General features: G+C 40.4%; 3 protein-coding genes across 3 annotated transcripts; all 3 read left to right on the top strand.

The window, feature by feature from the left end:
- Positions 1 to 2,212: 2,212 nt before the first annotated feature.
- Positions 2,213 to 4,928, top strand: LOC141776490 (tripartite motif-containing protein 16-like). Its single transcript, XM_074650104.1, has one exon. It carries the CDS (start codon positions 2,237 to 2,239, stop codon positions 3,902 to 3,904), a length of 1,668 nt encoding a protein of 555 aa, XP_074506205.1. The 5' UTR covers positions 2,213 to 2,236; the 3' UTR covers positions 3,905 to 4,928.
- A 3,525-nt stretch (positions 4,929 to 8,453) lies between these two features.
- Positions 8,454 to 11,201, top strand: LOC141776484 (tripartite motif-containing protein 16-like). Its single transcript, XM_074650099.1, has 2 exons — positions 8,454 to 10,279; positions 10,372 to 11,201. The coding sequence occupies exon 1, from the start codon at positions 8,489 to 8,491 to the stop codon at positions 10,160 to 10,162; it is 1,674 nt and encodes a 557-aa protein (XP_074506200.1). The 5' UTR covers positions 8,454 to 8,488; the 3' UTR covers positions 10,163 to 10,279; positions 10,372 to 11,201.
- Positions 11,202 to 17,464: 6,263 nt separating this feature from the next.
- Positions 17,465 to 20,168, top strand: LOC141776486 (tripartite motif-containing protein 16-like). The gene has a single exon (XM_074650101.1). It carries the CDS (start codon positions 17,465 to 17,467, stop codon positions 19,133 to 19,135), a length of 1,671 nt encoding a protein of 556 aa, XP_074506202.1. The 3' UTR covers positions 19,136 to 20,168.
- The last annotated feature ends 1,231 nt before the right edge of the window (positions 20,169 to 21,399 follow it).

The following is a 21,399-nucleotide window of genomic DNA, read 5'->3' as shown; positions in this document are numbered from 1 at the left end:
TGCAGTGGTTTTCAGCAAAATTATTGAGGTCTGCTCATCTTCTGTTCCACAAAGAACTCTATCCTTACCTCCAGTTAACTGCTTTTCAGTTCACTATATTAAAGAGAAAGTCATTTCCATACTTATCAGGCTTTTTGGACGAGGCCATAGTCAGTTGGTTTCAATACCAATATCATCAACCAGAGTGAAGTTATGAAATCCAGAGCCAAGTGTTGTGGTATAATAGAAATATTTTGATTAATGATCACCCTATCTTTATTGAATCAATGTTTGAAAAAGGAATATTATTTATAAATGACCTCTTGAATAGTGGGGGCAAAATCAAGTCTTGTGATGAATTTAAAAAAGTATATGGTAATGTTTGTGACCTTTTTACATATAATCAACTCTGTGCAGCTATACCTCAGATCTGGAAAAGGAAGCTATTATTATGTACAAAACAAATGACATGTTGCCCCTACATTAAGGACACAACATGGATGAATAAGAGAAAAATAAACAAGAAAATATATCAGTTATACATGCAACTTAAACACATTTCTGCTGCACCAGTAGCTATCCAGTCAAAAATGGGAGGATTTGTTAGACAAATGTATCCCATGGAGGAAAGTATATGCATGTATTTAAACTTCTTTTGATGTCTCCATTAGAATTTTACAACTAAAACTAATCTACAAATTCTTGCCTACTAAGAGAATGCAAAAAAAATGGGGCATCCAACTATGTGACATATGTAGATTGTGTGAGGAGGAAGAGGAGTCAGACATTCATTTATTTTGGTATTGTAAGGAAGTTGCATTATTTTGGATTAAAGTTGAAAAGTGGATCTCAGTCTACAAATCAAATTTCTATAGTTGTCCTTTATCTATAATGTTTGGTGATTTAAGGGATGATGAAAAAGGAAAATACCTGAACAACATCATCATTATGATGATGGGGAAAGCATTTATATTTAAAGCTATAAAAAGACAGCAGTTAAACACTGAACGTTTCAAAATGTTTTTGAAACATCAGTGGGTTCTTGAGAGTGATGTTAATAGAAATAAAGAACAGAATATAATTTTTGAGCGTGGGTGGGATACTTTGAGTCAGGGTGAGGATTGGAGTTAAACAAAATTTATAAATAAATAATGTCGATAAAAGGTCAACTAAAGGGATGTAAATATGTCCCTCTTTTTGTCTGTAAAATAGAATAGATAACTGTGAAAGCAAATGTGTCTAAGTGGATATCTATATGTACGCGCGTGTGGATATAGACATATGTATATACTGTATGTGTATATATATCTATATATGAGGTTGGATGTATGTATATAAACATGAATATGTATGTATATGAATATTAACTTATCTCTTGACACTGCACTATTACAACGGGTAGTACTTTTATTTATTATTTTTCTTTTTATGTTTTCTTTTTTTGTTTTATATATGTTGTTGTTGCTGTCTGTATGTGACTTTTACAAGTATGTGTATGTATTCCTTTAACATTAAATAAAAAAAAAAGAAGAAGTTCTCATGTCACCTGTGACTAGAAGTTAACGGCAATCTCTGAACTTTACCCAGCGCTATCTCTGTCAGTGTTACTGCTTTATTGGTTGTCATTCTACCATGAAGGCATGGGGGTGAAGTTTGATCCTGAAGTGACCACGCTCCTTTATTTGGTTTTCACGTTTTTCTCAGGTTAAAAGCTTTTAAAAAGTACCCTTAAAAAATGAAGAGGTAAAAAAAAACTGTTGCGTTCCAATACCCATACTACCATACTACTTAGTATGCAAGAAAACAAATGTCTTATGTCCCAATACATAGTATGTCAAATGCAGTATGCCAAAAATACCAGGATGTCCTGCTACATCTGGTCACATTTTATAGTATGAAAGCCAGCATGCTTTTCTGGCTGTTTTGACCTACAATCCTCTGCAAAGCAGATATATTGTATGTATACTGCATGTAACAGTACGTACTTTGTAAGGGCAGCTGCTGTGTACTAAAAGTAAAAGGGCAAAGTATGTGATTTGGGACGTGGTCAGTCGTGCTGCTCCATGTCCTGGAATGAATCAGCTTAATAACTCCTCCCTCCTCTTCCTGCTCTCAAACACAGACAGTTCCACTCGGTCCATTTATGTCCTTGTTCCTTCCCCTTTAGATCAACAGTTTGAAGGTGGGTGTAACTAAGATAAGTGTTGGTTCTCAGGAAATGAAACTCAGACAGTCGTTGCTACTACTGAGAGGTGAAATGGCGCAGAAAGGAGTTCAGGTGGAGAAGGAAACCTTCTCTTGTTCGATCTGTCTGGATCTACTGAGGGATCCGGTGACTACTTCCTGTGGACACAGCTACTGCATGAACTGTATTAAAAGCTACTGGGATGGAGATGATGAGAAGAAGATCTACAGCTGCCCTCAGTGTAGGCAGACCTTCACACCGAGGCCTGTCCTGATGAAAAACACCATGTTAGCAGATTTAGTGGAGAAACTGAAGAAGACTGGACTCCAAGCTGCTCCTGCTGATCACTGCTATGCTGGATCTGAAGATGTGGCCTGTGATGTCTGCACTGGGAGGAAACTGAAAGCCTTCAAGTCCTGTCTGGTGTGTCTGGTCTCTTACTGTGAGAAACACCTCCAGCCTCATTATGATGTGGCTCCATTAAAGAAACACAAGCTGGTGGAGCCCTCCAAGAAGCTCCAGGAGAACATCTGCTCTCGTCACGATGAGGTGATGAAGATTTTCTGTCGTACCGATCAGCAGTGTATCTGTTATCTCTGCTTAATGGATGAACATAAAGACCACGACACCGTCTCAGCTGCAGCAGAAAGGACCGAGAGGCAGAGAGAGCTGGAGGTGAGTCGACTCAACATCCAGCAGACGATCCAGGACAGAGAGAAAGATGTGAAGCTGCTCCAACAGGAGGTGGAGGCTGTCAATCGCTCTGCTGATAAAGCAGTGGAGGACAGTGAGAAGATCTTCACCGAGCTGATCCGTCTCATGGAGAAAAGAAGCTGTGATGTGAAGCAGCAGGTCAGATCCCAGCAGAAAAGTGAAGTGAGTCGAGTCAAAGAGCTTCAGGAGAAGCTGGAGCAGGAGATCACTGAGCTGAAGAGGAGAGACGCTCAGCTGAAGCTGCTGTCACACACAGAGGATCACAACCAGTTTCTACTCAACTACCCCTCACTGTCACCGCTCAGTGAATCTACACACTCATCCAGCATCAATATCCGTCCTCTGAGCTACTTTGAGGACGTGACGGCGGCTGTGTCAGAAGTCAGAGATAAACTACAGGACGTTCTGAGAGAGAAATGGACAAACGTCTCACAGACAGTGACTGAAGTGGATGTGTTACTGCCACAACCAGAGCCCAAGACCAGAGCTGGATTCTTACAATATTCACGAGAAATCACACTGGATCCAAACACAGCATACCCACATCTGTTATTATCTGAGGGGAACAGAAAAACAATATTAATGCCACAACAACAGTCTTATTCTAGTCACCCAGACAGATTCACTGGATGTTTTCAGGTCCTGAGTAGAGAGAGTCTGACTGGACGTTGTTACTGGGAGGTGAAGAGGAGAGGGACAGGAGTTAATGTAGCAGTCGCATACAAGAGTATAAGGAGAGCAGGGGGGTGGAATGAATGTGGGTTTGGATTCAATGACAAATCTTGGGCGTTAGATTGTAACCAAAATATATTTTTGTACAACAAAGTCAAAACTCCCGTCTCAGGTCCTCTGTCCTCCAGAGTAGGAGTGTACCTGGATCACAGTGCAGGTATTCTGTCCTTCTACAGCGTCTCTGAAACCATGACTCTCCTCAGCAGGGTCCAGACCACATTCACTGAGCCTCTCTATGCTGGCCTTTGTCTGCCTTATTATGATGCAACTGCTGAGTTGTGTAAACTGAAATAGACAGAAGTCATTTAAGGGTTCAATTCTGTGTTTTAACTCTTAGACTTATCTGGTGTCCATCATTGTTGTGTCATGTCTTCACTGCACAGAGATCAGCTGTCAATCAAACATTACGGGCTCTACTTTGACCAAAGAATGTTTATTACCAAGAAGTGAAAGTTAATTGTTTGTTCCATTGTAACGTCAGCGCCCAGCAGCAGAGCTACACTTCCCTCATTTTGAACTGAAAGCGACTACCAGAAGCCAGTAAAACGTCCGCCTACAAAGTGATGTACATAAGTAAAACTACATTATTTCTATTCTATTGTCAAATTCTACCAAAACGGCCGGTGTTGAACTATAAAATATGCATATAAGAAGTGTTTTCAGTCCAAAATGCCGGCAGCGGCTTTTGTCATAAAGGCATCAGAGTTGTGTCTCTTTGCTTCTACACTCTTTGCTTTGACATCTTCTCATGAGTTGTTCTGTAAATGTGTGAGTGTCTTCAGGTGGCGCTCCTTCCTGTGTCTGTTTCACTGCTCATGATGATCTTTGTTCACCTGAACTGATATTTCTCTGCATGAAAATGTAAACTTCTCTGTGCTCTAAATGTTTGATGAATATTTGTATATATATATATGTGTGTGTGTGTGTGTGTGTGTTGTTGTTTCTCTTCCACTGCACGGGTCTTAAAGGAAGGTCTAGTGATTTATTTCTTATCATAGATATTCTGTTCTCACCACTTTTTGTAAAGATATCTAGAATCACATTTATTTGTTGGGCAGACTAAATGTTGTCGTCCAGATCGACGTACAAACGAGATACTAAGATGTTTAATGAAACTGTAATTATCATGATCATAATCAATAAGGAAATCATTATTCTCTGTTACATCGCTGAGATTCTGCTCAAACAAACTGATTGTGTGGATGAAAATGAATCTGTACGTGAAATCATTGTAACAAGAGTCATTTAACAGACTTTACTGATGGGATGTGTGAACAAACTGAAGGTTTCTATAATCAATAAACAAGAATGAACTAAGTCTTTTCTTCCTGTCTTCTTTCCAGGGTATCATACAAAGCTCCAGGCTGCTTTGGATCAGGATGACGTCCTGAAATTGAACCATTTTGTCACAAATGCTTCAAAGTAGATCGTTAAATATGTGAAAAAAATGATTATAAAGCCATTTAAATATTTCAGGACAGTTTAGTTTGATAACTCCCTGTTGTCAGTCAGCTGTTTGTAACCAGTCAAAGAACAGAATTTGTCGTGAAATCACACCGGATCCAAACTTATTTGGTGTTCATGGTATTTAACCTCCAAATCACTATTCCAATGCTTTGTTTGTTTATTATATATAAGTATGTAATAATTATGTATTAATCCAAAAATATCCCATTAAATAAGGAATAATCCCACAACATTATTCATATTTAACATTAATTATTATTAGTTATTGTCAGATGGATTTAGCTGTTTGTTGTTTGTAGAGGTGGCTTTACTTTACTGGTTAATTTCTGGACTAGCCCACACTGTCTTCTGTCTGAGTGTCCTGAATAGTGTATATAGAGTAGTCTTTGTCCAAATGAACCTGTAAAAATTCACAAGTGCATGTTTTTCTCTCAGTTTGGGGCTCCGTCCTCACTAGGCCGTCGTTTTCCTCACCCTAACAGAGCTCTTGGTGGTAGAGCGGCCCAGTGAGGGTTGTGTGTCAGTAAGAAAAGCTGTTGTTGCCTCCTGGGATCACTCATTTTAAATGTCAGCGTAGCCCATCACACAGTACGGCTGCTGTCATTAAACAGTATCACATGATATTGTGATTGAGTAATGCTCAGCAGAGCAGCAGCTTGGGAATGACTGCTGGTCAGCAGGTGGTACTATCTACAAAAATAATGTGAAACACTTCTCCTGTGATCGTTTCTTGTGTTTGAAAGTGCTTCTGTCTCCGTATATTGACTGCTGAACACGTGGAGATTCTCTCAGAAAGCGCCGACTTGGACCACAAGAGGTCAGGAGTGCTCAGTTTTAAAGTGGTCTGAGGATGTTAATCCACCAATCTGACAGCCTGAACTCATTCAGTCAAAGTCCAAGCCAAGCTTTCACATCTAGCTGTTAGTCTGAAGGACATGAATGTCATCAGGACACTGATCCATATCACAGTCAGATGCTGAACTAGCAGTCCTGAACCTCGTCATCGCTGTCATTACTGTGAATGCTCATTTGTATCCAGAGATTTCTGTAGAAAATGTGACCGATGGACAGTAGTTCAGACACTGCAGTGAGCTTAATGGAGATTGTCTGACCTCTTGACCTCTTGTAGAAGACATTGCATGGTTTGAAGGACAGTGAACGGCCGTATTGTTGCTATGTGATTGAACGTGCATCATTAATTAAATTTGGCACGGATGTAGGTTTATACGTTATGAAAAGATGTAGATATCGGGGCGCTGCCAATTTGCCAAATAGGCGCTAAATATTCCTAAATGTTGCAGAAAACTGATTTTATGACTCTTGATGATTTCCAAGGTGCGTTCAAGCTGATGAGATCAGATGTCAGAAGATCACAGGCATGATTTTATTTACCTCTTTATTTTTTAAGGGTTCTTTTTAAAAGCTTTTAACCTGAGAAAAAAGTGAAAATCAAATAAAAGGAGCGTGATCACTTCAGGGTCAAACTTCACCCCCATGCCTTCATGGTAGAATGACAACCAATAAAGCAGTAACACTGACAGAGATAACGCTGGATACATTTCTTAGTCACCAGTAACCTTTAATCACAGTTAAAGTGATACTGAACTTTGGTAGATCTTTGGGTTGTATTGCTCACTGGACGTGATATCGGCCCAACTAAAGGAGAAAATCATCATCAATTGCTTCTGCTGCTTCTTTTCTCTCTCCATTCAGTCCTGTTGCTAGTGAAACAGGTCGCTAAGGTTGATTTCACTCATAACTCGTTTAGTTACCTGAAAAGGTGTGTCTCGGTCCGCCTCCAAGCCGACTCTGGTGCGGTTTGTTTATGTAATTTTAGCATGATTTCAAAAGCTAAACTACTAATAAATCCATCTGCTGATTGTGAAATCTGTTCAGGAAGTGATCTTATTGATCTGTATTTAAGGCCATGTATAGAAGCACAACCCCCCCTCCAAAAAATAAATGTAAATAAAAAAGTGCTATTGCATATCAAACAAAGAAAAGAAAAACTGAATCCTACCGGAGTTGGCACCTTGCTGTGGTGGATAAGCTTGTGTGTCTCTTTAACCCCGTATTTCAACAGGAGACTGATCTAAGTTTCCTTATAAGTTCCACCAAGTCAGCTTGGTCACAGGTTAGAGACCGGACAAATATCAGCTCCTTTGCTCAGATTTGAAGGCCATTGCAAAAATGAAACATTGTCATATGAACCTGAAGTGCTGACTCAAACTAAGAAGTTCTCATGTCACCTGTGACTAGAAGTTACCGGCAATCTCTGAACTTTACCCAGCGTTATCTCTGTCAGTGTTACTGCTGGCAATACAACCCAAAGTTCTACCAAAGTTCAGTATCACTTTAACTGTGATTAGAGGTTACTGGTGACCAAGAAATGTATCCAGCTTTCAAGCTATCTGTCAGTTTTACTGCTTTATTGGTTGTCATTCTACCATGAAGGCATGGGGGTGAAGTTTGATCCAGAAGTGACCACGCTCCTTTTATTCGATTTTCCTGTTTTTTTCAGGTTAAAAGCATTTAAAAAGTACCCTTTAAAGATAAAGAGGTAAAAAACATCATGCCTGTGATCTTCTGACATCTGATCTCATCAGCTTGAACGCACCTTGGAAATCATCAAGAGTCATAAAATCAGTTTTCTGCAACATTTTGGAATATTTAGCGCCTATTTGTCGATATTCGTCCCTCAGGGTCCAAAAAAGCAGCGACCCGACATCTACATATTTTCGTAACATATAAACCTACATCTGTGCCAAATTTGTTGCTTTTATCGCAAAACGCACAATTGTTACGAATATTTCAGCTTAGCTGCCCCAATATTACATGAGATTTTTATATTGTTTTAATTTTTATTCTGTAAATTTTTAATCTGGAAAGAACTTTGTACTTAAGTTTGACAAGTGTTATATAAATTATTATTATTATTATTACTACACTAGTTGCCTAGGTTACTTATCTCTACTTTCTTACGTAAAACGAAAAATTAAGCAGTAAAACAATGGCTTATGAGATTTCTTAAAAATAATCACTGTAGCCTCAGGAGTGTGTGTAATGTGTCACTAGTCTGTCTGTAAACGGCTGCATGCAACAGTACATACTTTGTAAGGGCAGCTGCAGTGTACTAAAAGGAAAAAGCAAAAGTATGTGATTTGGGACGTAGTCAGTCGTGCTGCTCCTCGTCCTGGAATGAATCATAGCTTGATAACTCCTCCCTCCTCTTCCTGCTCTCAAACACAACCCACTCCAATCGGTCCATTTATTTCCTTGTTCCCTCCCCTTCAGATCGACAGTTTAAAGGTTGGTGTAACCAAGATAACACATGATGATTAGATCAGAGCTCAAACTAGTGTCGGTTCTCAGGAAGTGAAACTCAGACAGTCGTTGCTACTGAGAGGTGAAATGGCGCAGAAAGGAGTTCAGCTGGACGAGGAAGCAATCTCTTGTTCGATCTGTCTGGATCTACTGAAGGATCCGGTGACTACTTCCTGTGGACACAGCTACTGCATGAACTGTATTAAAACCCACTGGGACAAAGAAAAAGAGAAGAAGATCTACAGCTGCCCTCAGTGTAGGCAGACCTTCACACCGAGGCCTGTCCTGATGAAAAACACCATGTTAGCAGATTTAGTGGAGAAACTGAAGAAGACTGGACTCCAAGCTGCTCCTGCTGATCACTGCTATGCTGGACCTGAAGATGTGGCCTGTGATGTCTGCACTGGGAGGAAACTGAAAGCCTTCAAGTCCTGTCTGGTGTGTCTGGCCTCTTACTGTGAGAAACACCTCCAGCTTCATTATGACTCAGCTCCGTTCAAGAAACACAAGCTGGTGGAGCCCTCCAAGAAGCTCCAGGAGAACATCTGCTCTCGTCACGATGAGGTGATGAAGATTTTCTGTCGTACCGATCAGCAGTGTATCTGTTATCTCTGCTTAATGGATGAACATAAAGGCCACGACACCGTCACAGCTGCAGCAGAAAGGACCGAGAGGCAGAGAGAGCTGGAGGTGAGTCGACTCAACATCCAGCAGAGGATCCAGGACAGAGAGAAAGATGTGAAGCTGCTCCAACAGGAGGTGGAGGCTGTCAATCGCTCTGCTGATAAAGCAGTGGAGGACAGTGAGAAGATCTTCACCGAGCTGATCCGTCTCATGAAGAAAAGAAGCTGTGATGTGAAGCAGCAGGTCAGATCCCAGCAGAAAAGTGAAGTGAGTCGAGTCAAAGAGCTTCAGAAGAAGCTGGAGCAGGAGATCACTGAGCTGAAGAGGAGAGACGCTGAGCTGAAGCTGCTGTCACACACAGAGGATCACGACCAGTTTCTACTCGACTACCCCTCACTGTCACCACTCAGTGAATCTACACACTCATCCAGCATCAATATCCGTCCTCTGAGCTACTTTGAGGACGTGACGGCGGCTGTGTCAGAAGTCAGAGATAAACTACAGGACGTTCTGAGAGAGAAATGGACAAACGTCTCACAGACAGTGACTGAAGTGGATGTTTTACTGTCACAACCAGAGCCCAAGACCAGAGCTGGATTCTTAAAGTATTCACGAGAAATCACACTGGATCCAAACACAGCAAACAGACTGCTGTTATTATCTGAGGGGAACAGAAAAGCAACATTAACGATGCAACATCAGTCTTATTCTAGTCACCCAGACAGATTCACTGCATATAGTCAGGTCCTGAGTAGAGAGAGTCTGACTGGACGTTGTTACTGGGAGGTGGAGTGGAGAGGGGGAGTAGTTAATGTAGCAGTCGCATACAAGAGTATCAGGAGAGCAGGGGGGTGGAATGAATGTTTGTTTGGAGGCAATGACAAATCTTGGGCGTTACATTGTGACCTAAACAGTTATACATTTTGGTACAACAATGTTAAAACCCCCGTCTCAGGTCCTCAGTCCTCCAGAGTAGGAGTGTACCTGGATCACAGTGCAGGTATTCTGTCCTTCTACAGCGTCTCTGAAACCATGACTCTCCTCCACAGAGTCCAGACCACATTCATTGAGCCTCTCTATGCTGGACTTAGGCCTTATGATTATGAAGTCACTGCTGAGTTGTGTAAACTGAAATAGACAGAAGTCATTTAAGGGTTCAATTCTGTGTTTTAACTGTTAAACTTATCTGGTGTCCATCATTGTTGCTGCAGAGCTGATTTTTCTTTTCATGTCTTCACTGCACAGAGATCAGCTGTCAATCAAACATTATTTAACCAAAGAACGTTTATTACCAAGAAGTGAAGTTTAATTGTTTGTTCCATTGCAACGTCAGCGCCCAGCAGCAGAGCTACGCTTCCGCCATTTTGGACTGAAAGCGACTACCGGACGCCAGTAAAACGTCCGCCTACAAAGTGACGTACAAAAGTAAAACTAAATTATTTCTATTCTATTGTCACATTCTACCAAAACGGCCGGTGTTGAACAATAAAATAATATGAATACAAGAAGCCTTTTCAGTCCAAAATGGCAGCAGCGGCTGTTGTCAAAAAAGCAGCAGAGTTGCGTCTCTTTGCTTCTACACTCTTTACTTTGACATCTTCTCATGAGTTGTTCTGTAAATGTGTGAGTGTCTTCAGGTGGCGCTCCTTCCTGTGTCTGTTTCACTGCTCATGATGATCTTTGTTCACCTGAACTGATATTTCTCTGCATGAAAATGTAAACTTCTCTGTGCTCTAAATGTTTGATGAATATTTGTATATATATGTGTGTGTGTGTGTGTGTGTGTGTGTGTGTTGTTGTTTCTCTTCCACTGCACGGGTCTTAAAGGAAGGTCTAGTGATTTATTTCTTATCATAGATATTCTGTTCTCACCACTTTTTGTAAAGATATCTAGAATCACATTTATTTGTTGGGCAGACTAAATGTTGTCGTCCAGATCGACGTACAAACGAGATACTGAGGTGTTTAATGAAACTGTAATTATCATGATCATAATCAATAAGGAAATCATTATTCTCTGTTACATCGCTGAGATTCTGCTCAAACAAACTGATTGTGTGGATGAAAATGAATCTGTACGTGAAATCATTGTAACAAGAGTCATTTAACAGACTTTACTGATGGGATGTGTGAACAAACTGAAGGTTTCTATAATCAATAAACAAGAATGAACTAAGTCTTTTCTTCCTGTCTTTTTTCCAGGGTATCACACAAAGCTGATGGAGGAAATGTGACTATGAGAGAATAACTGAGGCAGTTTTCCTCCTGAAACACCACAAAGTCCAGTGTTCATGTTTAGAGTCAGGCTCTGTTAAAGAAAATGAAAAAAAAGTTAAAACTAAAAGGTAACATAACTTATTTCCAGGCCGGCTCAAAACTTTGTTAACATGAGGATTTTGTTATCATAGTTATTGAACACAATCACAAGTTCATATGTTGAATACAAATTCCAACTTCTTTCCCACATACTGATAAAAGAACGGTCTTTTTTTCCACTTCAGCTCGTATTATTCCTCTGACGATACGCTCAACACTTGTTTCTACACCGTGTTCAGAAAGTTTTATTTCCACTGGGCTTGTTGTCTCCTCTGTATAACCACAGCTGTGGTGCTTTGGTGATTCTCTGAGCAACCTGGAGAGCACACAAACGGGACTATTGTTTGTTCTTTATCCAAACAGTATTATGCAGATTTAAACGCAATTGTTGTGGATTTATGGCTTTTTAAACTGTTTTGGATACATGAATGAAACCTTCTTGCCACATGGACTCTACATCTCTTTCTTTAGATATTTACATCTCTTTCTTTATGTGCATTTATTTTTTTGTTGTAATACATGAGATTGATTTAAAGTGTGTATTCATCAAATCTCTGGATTTTGGTGTAAAATGCATTACAAGAGCCACAATGAGGTGGATCACCAGACGGCACTGAATACTTCCAGAGTGAAGACAGGTGGAGCTACAGCTGACACAGATGACGGCCTGATTACTGCAGGATGCAATCATCCAATAGGATGCTTCGTGTGTGTGTGTGTGTGTGTGTGTGTGTGTGTGTCTTTGTGTGTGTGTGTGTGTGTGTGTGTGTGTGTGTCTGTGTGTGTGTGTGTCTGGCAAAGCTGTATATAAAGTTGTTTTTGACACTCGCTTCTGTTTGACGTTGGTGTCGGCAGAGATGCTGGTTTCTGATTCAGTTTAACGCTCTTTGACTAAAGACAACAACATAGAAAGAGTCAAGTCTATGTAGTGTTCTCCTCTTCCAGTTTGTTCAGAGCTCCAAAGCCTCAAACACATATCTGTTGGGGTGGAAGAGCTTCTTCATTTCATTATCTGAGCAAACTAAAGAACAAGAGCCCATGCTTAAAATGCTGTTAGATAACTGGGAGTTTGGGGAATTTCTTCCTACTGCTTTTTCTTTTTAACAAATCTACAATAATAGTGAGAATCCTGTAGTTCAGTGGTTCTCAACCTTTTTTGGGCTAGCGCCCCCCTATCCATTATCCAGGTCCCTTACCGCCCCCCATCAAATCAAAGGTAGGCTAATTGTCTTCCTAAATATTAATGTTTATTATTATTATTATTATTATTATTATTATTATTATTATTATTATTATTATATAGATTATTATTTATTCATATTCTCATTATATTATTATTATTATTATTATTATTATTGTGTTATATCATTAAAAAAGCATGTGAATGGAATTTATATTTATGAGTTTTGCAACAGTTATAAATTTGACATTCAGACTTTAATTAGGTATCACAAACATACTTGCTAACTTTGAGACCTTCAGAAAAGGGAGGATTTCTAAACCAAATCGGGAGGTCTGGGGGTCCGTCCCCCAGAAAAATTAGCGTTTCATATACTTTGTTTCCTGCATTCTGGAGACTTTAAAAAGAGTGAAAATAACAAAATAATAACTTCACTGCAACTGCATTTTATGTTAAACTTTTAATTTGACCTTTAACTCCCAGGAAAGAAAACTGAATATTTGGCCCCTCTGGTGTGAACTTGAATGTTGTAAAAGTGTCAGACTGTCGGATGTGTGGATGGAGGGAGTTCCAGAGCCTGGGAGCAGCAGCCTGCAGCTGAATGCCCTAGCACCCATGGGTGCTGAGATGTGAGGTGGGGGTGGTCAGAAGACCAGCTGAGGATGAGTGCAGGGAACGGGCTTCTCTCACTCACCGAAGGTCCTTTCAGACACAACGTGACGACGCCACCCCTGACCTCTGAAACACGTTATTTCTAACAGCTGCGACGGCTTTTCACTGCACTGAACAAAGCTCAACTTCAGGCGCTGCTCGCTGTGGCGAGCTCAGCTTAAACATGAGCTCAAAGTGAGCTGTGTCGTCAGCATAGACTGCTCTCTTCCCCTGAGAAACGACAGTTGGTGTAGCTCTGTTGTCGTCCGGGTGGAAACAGTAGGGACTTTACACGCTGTTCAGTTCCAGAAACAGGTAAAGAAAACGAAAAGAAGAAAAAAAAAAAAGTGTGAAAATTTTACATAAATTGGGAGAAATACGGGAGAATTGTGACTCCGGGAGGAAACCGGGAGAAAGCAATGAAAAACGTGAGCCTCACGGGAAAAACGTGAGGGTTGTGTGTGTTTGGTTGCTCGACGCTAAGTTGCGTTCTCAGGAAGTCCAGCAGCGGAACATCCCTCTTGTAAATGTGTAACCACAGCGATAACATGCCGTTCACCGTGTGTCCTCGGGAGAAATTCATGCTTTCAAGAGGAAGAAACTCTTAATTTCCTCCACGGGTAATACCAAGGAAGAGAGCGTTCATTTTCCTGACTTGTCACAGTAAACATCTTGATGGTGAAAGTTTCTAGAGATGATCCTCTGACGTCCCGTTCCAGTGAAGGCAGCATGTGGAGCAGATACAGAAAGCTGACAGAAACACTTTTTACTCAAAATTATATTCTGGATTTAACCTGTTTTCTACACAATCATTTGAAGGACTTTATCACATAAGTAAAAACTATTTGGGGATTTCATTCCTTCTACAGCAGTGATTCATTTTTTATTTTTCATCTGCTGTATCAGCATCATCAAACAGTATTTCAGGAAAAAAGAAGAGCCAATTCTGAAAACTGAGAAGCTGTCTCCAAACCCAGAGGTACCAAGAAGAGTTTACCTCCTAAAAGCTTATGGCTCCGGTGTTTTTAACTGAGAAATTATCTCTATATTATAAACAAACCACACGTATCTCTCTCTAACCGCTCCTCTTCCTGGAATGAAGCAGAACCTGATAACTCCTCCCTCCTCTTCCTGCTCTCAAACACAGCAGCTCCACTCAGTCCATTTATTTCCTTGTTCCCTCCCCTTCAGATCTACAGTTTGAAGGAGGGTGTAACCAACATGGTGAGAGCTGACAGGCCCTATTCACTGCACAGACACATGACCCCCTGCCCCATAAAAAAAGGTAAGAGCTGAAATACATTGCTAGAAAAGCAGGAAGCTAAACTGTAATACTGTCACAGGTGGAAGTTGAAATTGATTAAAGGTCCAATAGCGTGCCCATTTTCAGGTTCATACTTGTATTTTGTGTTTCTACTAGAACGTGTTTACATGCTGTAATGTTAAAAAAAACACTTTATTTTCCTCATACTGTCTGTCTGAATATACCTGTATTTACCCTCTGCCTGAAATGCTCCGTTTTAGTGCATTTCAATGGAATTGCGTTGCTAGGCAACAGCTTGGGTCCATGTTTACTTCCTGTCAGCTGATGTTATTTACATCCACTACAACAGGAAATAACATTTAGAATGTTTATGTTTAAAACTGTAATGGTCTAAATATTGTATATTTGTGACATCACAAATGGACAGAAATCCTAACGGCTTGTTTCAAATGCACAATTTCTGAATACGGGCTGTGTGTATTTCTCCGTTGATTGAGCGTTTTGATAGTTTAACAGTATTAATTTAGCACTTAAACCTGTTTTATAATATAAAAAGACATGAAAATCTCACTTTTTATAATATAGGACCTTTAAAGAGTGAAAATAACAAAATAATAAGTACACTGTAACAGCATTTTATGTTAAACTTTTGATTTTACCTTTAACTCCCAGAAAAGAAAAATGAATGAATGAATTTTGAATTTGCCCCTCTGGTGTGAACTTGGCATGTGAAACTCTGGCATAAAATAATATTCATCATTTTTCAACAAGCCCAGTGGAAATAAAACTTTCTGAACACGGTGTAGAAACAAGTGTTGAGCGTATCGTCAGAGGAATAATACGAGCTGAAGTGGAAAAAAAGACCGTTCTTTTATCAGTATGTGGGGGAAAGAAGTTGGAATTTGTATTCAACATATGAACTTGTGATTGTGTTCAATAACTGTGATAACAAAATCCTCATGTCACAACTTTCCTTCAACAGTTTCTGTTGTTATCAAAGTTTTGAGCCGGCCTGGAAATAAGTTATGTTACCTTTTAGTTTTAATCCTGTTTCATACTGTGTAAAAACATCATTAGTTTGTAAATTACAGTTTATTTTATTATATTTCCTTTCATTTTATGTCATACTTTGTCTTCACATGCTCTGCATAATCTCATTTGTGTTTTAGTTCTGTGTTTTAACTCTGTGTATTGTGTGTGTAGAAGTGTCTTTCTGACAGAATGAAACCAAACGAACCGTATTGCTGCTATTTTGAGGTTGATAGTAACTTAAGTTAATATTTTGCATTGAACAATGTTTAAATTATACGCAGGGACGTTTATATTCCTGGAGCTTTAAATGATTTCTATTTCTATATCTAAGAAGACGATTTATGGACGAAACAGGAATTGTGCCATGTGCCTCACCTGCTGATTGCTAATTGGGAAGCACACCTGTGGCAGTCTGGAGAAGTCAGGTCTATAAAGTGAAGTGAGTCAGTTGCTCTCTGTTTGTCCAGAGAGAGGTCAGTAGAGCTGACACGTCGGCCTCTTGACAAACAAGTTTTCATGAACTGGTGGAGTTAAACTATCACTGTTTGACACCAATGCACAAAATATTAAAAACACCTTGACATTGAGAGACAATTTAGTTGGATGTAGATGAAGCTAAAAATCATCAACGCTAGATAATATAAAAGTTCTCTAAGAAGGGATTCATCAGAATGAAATGAGAACAACATAAAGAACAGAATATTTTGACATTTTGAGGAAATAATTCAAAATGACTGACCGTATGAAAGGATATGTTCATTCCTATTTAACTTATGTAGTGTTTTTTTTTGCTTTTTTTGAAGGGGTTTTGTTGCAGTACAACTATATAAAGTTGAGGTCTGTCTGAGCATATAATAAACGGCCACTGTGGGACGCCGACAGCTGCGTTTGACTGATTTGTCTCTGCGTATACCTGATTTAAATAAAAGTTATTGATTTTGAAACTTGAAACTCACGTCTCGGCCCCATCTCTTCATGAAGGAACTTGTGTGATTTGGTTGGGTTGTTCTCTGGGTGAAATTCCCAGAGTGGCGTTGTCGGGTTCTAATAGCATGCGTTTCTGCTAAGTGCCCGGGTTACATAATAATTATGAATTTTGTAATGGAGTTATTAAAACAGATTGCTCCGTCCTGGCGGAACAGTGACCGTCGGTGCAGAGAAGACAAGGCGTCATGGTCTCGGTGGTCACGCAGTGCAGCAGCTGAGTAGAGCGACACTACTGGATATTTTGTGGAATTGATGTCAGTGCAAATTCTCAATTCATATTCGAATTGTTACACATCTTTCAAAATTATATCCTTAAATTTGAATGACATAGTTTAAGATAAAATGTGTATAAAGCACAACCCTTTAAGACGTCTATTATTCAACGTAACATTGTAATCTGGGATATGAGTGAACAGAATCTGTGTATATGACAACAAAAACACAGTTATACTGTAAACACAGGGGTGTGCAGTGTTTATGTTAAATATTTACAGGCTTGTATGCATTTTTAAAACATGCAATGACATTTTAAAAAATATGGTCTGAAACTGGGCTACACCTGGCCAATAAATCCTGCTCTATATCAGAGCTAATCTGGAGCTACTGCATAGAGGTGATGTTGAAATGACTTCTATTGCTCAGTGAGCCTCTTCCTGGAATGAACCTTGATAACCCCTCCCTCCTCTTCCTGCTCTAAAACACAGCCAGTATGTCCCAGTTATATGTATACTGCATGCAACAGTACGTACTTTGTTAGGGCAGCTGCAGAAAGCTAAAAGTAAAAAGTAAAAGTATGTGATTTGGGACGTAGTCAGTCGTGCTGCTCCTCGTCCTGGAATGAAGCAAAACTTGATAACCCGGTCCATTTATTTCCTTGTTCCCTCCCCTTCAGATCTACAGTTTTAAGGTGGGTGTAACCAACATAACACATGATGATTACATCAGAGCTCAAACTAGTGTTGGTTCTCAGGAGGTGAAACTCAGACAGTCGTTGCTACTGAGAGGTGAAATGGCGCAGAAAGGAGTTCAGCTGGACCAGGAAGCAATCTCTTGTTCGATCTGTCTGGATCTACTGAAGGATCCAGTGACTACTTCCTGTGGACACAGCTACTGCATGAACTGTATTAAAGGCTTCTGGGATGGAGAGGATGAGAAGAAGATCTACAGCTGCCCTCAGTGTAGGCAGACCTTCACAACGAGGCCTGTCCTGATGAAAAACACCATGTTAGCAGTTTTAGTGGAGGAACTGAAGAAGACTGGACTCCAAGCTGCTCCTGCTGATCACTGCTATGCTGGACCTGAAGATGTGGCCTGTGATGTCTGCACTGGGAGGAAACTGAAAGCCTTCAAGTCCTGTCTGGCGTGTCTGGCCTCTTACTGTGAGAAACACCTCCAGCCTCATTATGACTCAGCTCCATTCAAGAAACACAAGCTGGTGGAGCCCTCCAAGAAGCTCCAGGAGAACATCTGCTCTCGTCACGATGAGGTGATGAAGATTTTCTGTCGTACTGATCAGCAGTGTATCTGTTATCTCTGCTCTGTGGATGAACATAAAGGCCACGACACCGTCTCAGCTGCAGCAGAAAGGACCGAGAGGCAGAGAGAGCTGGAGGTGAGTCGACTCAACATCCAGCAGAGGATCCAGGACAGAGAGAAAGATGTGAAGCTGCTCCAACAGGAGGTGAAGGCTGTCAATCGCTCTGCTGATAAAGCAGTGGAGGACAGTGAGAAGATCTTCACCGAGCTGATCCGTCTCATGGAGAAAAGAAGCAGTGATGTGAAGCAGCAGGTCAGATCCCAGCAGAAAAGTGAAGTGAGTCGAGTCAAAGAGCTTCAGGAGAAGCTGGAGCAGGAGATCACTGAGCTGAAGAGGAGAGACGCTGAGCTGAAGCTGCTGTCACACACAGAGGATCACGACCAGTTTCTACTCGACTACCCCTCACTGTCACCACTCAGTGAATCTACACACTCATCCAGCATCAATATCCGTCCTCTGAGCTACTTTGAGGACGTGACGGCGGCTGTGTCAGAAATCAGAGACAAACTACAGGACGTTCTGAGAGAGAAATGGACAAACGTCTCACAGACAGTGACTGAAGTGGATGTTTTACTGTCACAACCAGAGCCCAAGACCAGAGCTGGATTCTTACAATATTCACGAGAAATCACACTGGATCCAAACACAGCACACGCAGAGCTGTTATTATCTGAGGGGAACAGAAAAGCATTTATGAGAAAACAACAGTCTTATTCTAGTCACACAGACAGATTCACTGCAAGGCGTCAGGTCCTGAGTAGAGAGAGTCTGACTGGACGTTGTTACTGGGAGGTGGAGTGGAGAGGGGGAGGAGTTCATGTAGCAGTCGCATACAAGAGTATCAGGAGAGCAGGGGGGCCGAATGAATGTGTGTTTGGATGGAATGACAAATCTTGGGCGTTATGTTGTGTCCAAAACAGTTATAGATTTTGGTACAACAATATCAATTCTCCCGTCTCAGGTCCTCCGTCCTCCAGAGTAGGAGTGTACCTGGATCACAGTGCAGGTATTCTGTCCTTCTACAGCGTCTCTGAAACCATGACTCTCCTCCACAGAGTCCAGACCACATTCACTGAGCCTCTCTATGCTGGACTTAGGCCTTATTGTTATGATACCACTGCTGAGTTGTGTAAACAGAAATAGACAGAAGTCATTTAAGGGTTAAATTCTGTGTTTTAACTCTTAAACTTATCTGGTGTCCATCATTGTTGCTGCAGAGCTGATTTTTCTTTTCATGTCTTCACTGCACAGAGATCAGCTGTCAATCAAACATTATTTGACCAAAGAACGTTTATTACCAAGAAGTGAAAGTTAATTGTTTGTTGCATTGTAACGTCAGCGCCCAGCAGCAGAGCTACGCTTCCGCCATTTTGGACTGAAAGCGACTACCGGACGCCAGTAAAACGTCCGCCTACAAAGTGACGTACAAAAGTAAAACTAAATTATTTCTATTCTATTGTCACATTCTACCAAAACGGCCGGAGTTGAACAATAAAATATGAATATAAGAAGCGTTTTCAGTCCAAAATGGTGGCGGCGGCTGTCGTCATAAAAGCAGCAGAGTTGCGTCTCTTTGCTTCTACACTCTTTGCTTTGACATCTTCTCATGAGTTGTTCTGTAAATGTGTGAGTGTCTTCAGGTGGCGCTCCTTCCTGTGTCTGTTTCACTGCTCATGATGATCTTTGTTCACCTGAACTGATATTTCTCTGCATGAAAATGTAAACTTCTCTATGCTCTAAATGTTTGATGAATATTTGTATATATATATATATATGTGTGTGTGTGTGTGTGTTGTTGTTTCTCTTCCACTGCACGGGTCTTAAAGGAAGGTCTAGTGATTTATTTCTTATCATAGATATTCTGTTCTCACCACTTTTTGTAAAGATATCTAGAATCACATTTATTTGTTGGGCAGACTAAATGTTGTCGTCCAGATCGACGTACAAACGAGATACTGAGATGTTTAATGAAACTGTAATTATCATGATCATAATCAATAAGGAAATCATTATTCTCTGTTACATCGCTGAGATTCTGCTCAAACAAACTGATTGTGTGGATGAAAATGAATCTGTATGTGAAATCATTGTAACAAGAGTCATTTAACAGACTTTACTGATGGGATGTGTGAACAAACTGAAGGTTTCTATAATCAATAAACAAGAATGAACTAAGTCTTTTCTTCCTGTCTTTTTTCCAGGGTATCATACAAAGCTCCAGGCTGCTTTGGATCAGGATGACGTCCTGAAATTGAACCGTTTTGTCACAAATGCTTCAAAGTAGATCGTTAAATATGTGAAAAAAATTATTATAAAGCCATTTAAATATTTCAGGACAGTTTAGTTTGATAACTCCCTGTTGTCAGTCAGCTGTTTGTAACCAGTCAAAGAACAGCATTTGTTGTGAAATCACACCGGATCCAAACTTATTTGGTGTTCATGGTATTTAACCTCCAAATCACTATTCCAATGCTTTGTTTATTTTATTATATATAAGTTTGTAATAATTATGTATGAATCCCAAAATATCCCATTAAATAAGGAATAATCCCACAACATTATTCATATTTAACATTAATTATTATTAGTTATTCTCAGATGGATTTAGCTGTTTGTTGTGTGTAGAGGTGGCTTTACTTTACTGTTTAATTTCTGGATTAGCCCACACTGTCTTCTGTCTGAGTGTCCTGAATAGTGTATATAGAGTAGTCTTTGTCCAAATGAACCCGTACAAATTCACAAGTGCATATTTTTCTCTCAGTTTGGGGCTCCGTTCTCACTAGGCCGTCGTTTTCCTCACCCTAACAGAGCTCTTGGTGATAGAGCGGCCCAGTGAGGGCTGTGTGGCAGTAAGAAAAGCTGTTGTTGCCTCCTGGGATCACTCATTTTAAATGTCAGCGTAGCCCATCACACAGTACGGCTGCTGTCATTAAACAGTATCACATGATATTGTGATTGAGTAATGCTCAGCAGAGCAGCAGCTTGGGAATGACTGCTGGTCAGCAGGTGGTACTATCTACGAAAATAATGTGAATCACTTCTCCTGTGATCGTTTCTTGTGTTTGAAAGTGCTTCTGTCTCCGTATATTGACTGCTGAACACGTGGAGGTTCTCTCAGAAAGCGCCGACTTGGACCACAAGAGGTCAGGAGTGCTCAGTTTTAAAGTGGTCTGAGGATGTTAATCCACCAATCTGACAGCCTGAACTCATTCAGTCAAAGTCCAAGCCAAGCTTTCACATCTAGCTGTTAGTCTGAAGGACATGAATGTCATCAGGACACTGATCCATATCACGGTCAGATGCTGAACTAGCAGTCCTGAACCTCGTCATCGCTGTCATTACTGTGAATGCTCATATTATAAAAGTGTAACATTATTTAAGCACAGGATCAAAGTAACAGTAGAAGA

This window comes from Sebastes fasciatus, chromosome 11 (assembly GCF_043250625.1).
Source record: "Sebastes fasciatus isolate fSebFas1 chromosome 11, fSebFas1.pri, whole genome shotgun sequence".
In the NCBI taxonomy this organism is placed as follows: Eukaryota; Metazoa; Chordata; class Actinopteri; order Perciformes; family Sebastidae; genus Sebastes; species Sebastes fasciatus.
This window is presented reverse-complemented; position numbering and strand designations above follow the sequence as displayed.

Coding starts and splice junctions, on each gene's coding strand:
- LOC141776486 (XM_074650101.1), top strand. CDS start 17,465: ATGGCGCAGAAAGGAGTTCAGCTGGACCAGGAAGCAATCTCTTGTTCG.
- LOC141776484 (XM_074650099.1), top strand. CDS start 8,489: ATGGCGCAGAAAGGAGTTCAGCTGGACGAGGAAGCAATCTCTTGTTCG.
- LOC141776490 (XM_074650104.1), top strand. CDS start 2,237: ATGGCGCAGAAAGGAGTTCAGGTGGAGAAGGAAACCTTCTCTTGTTCG.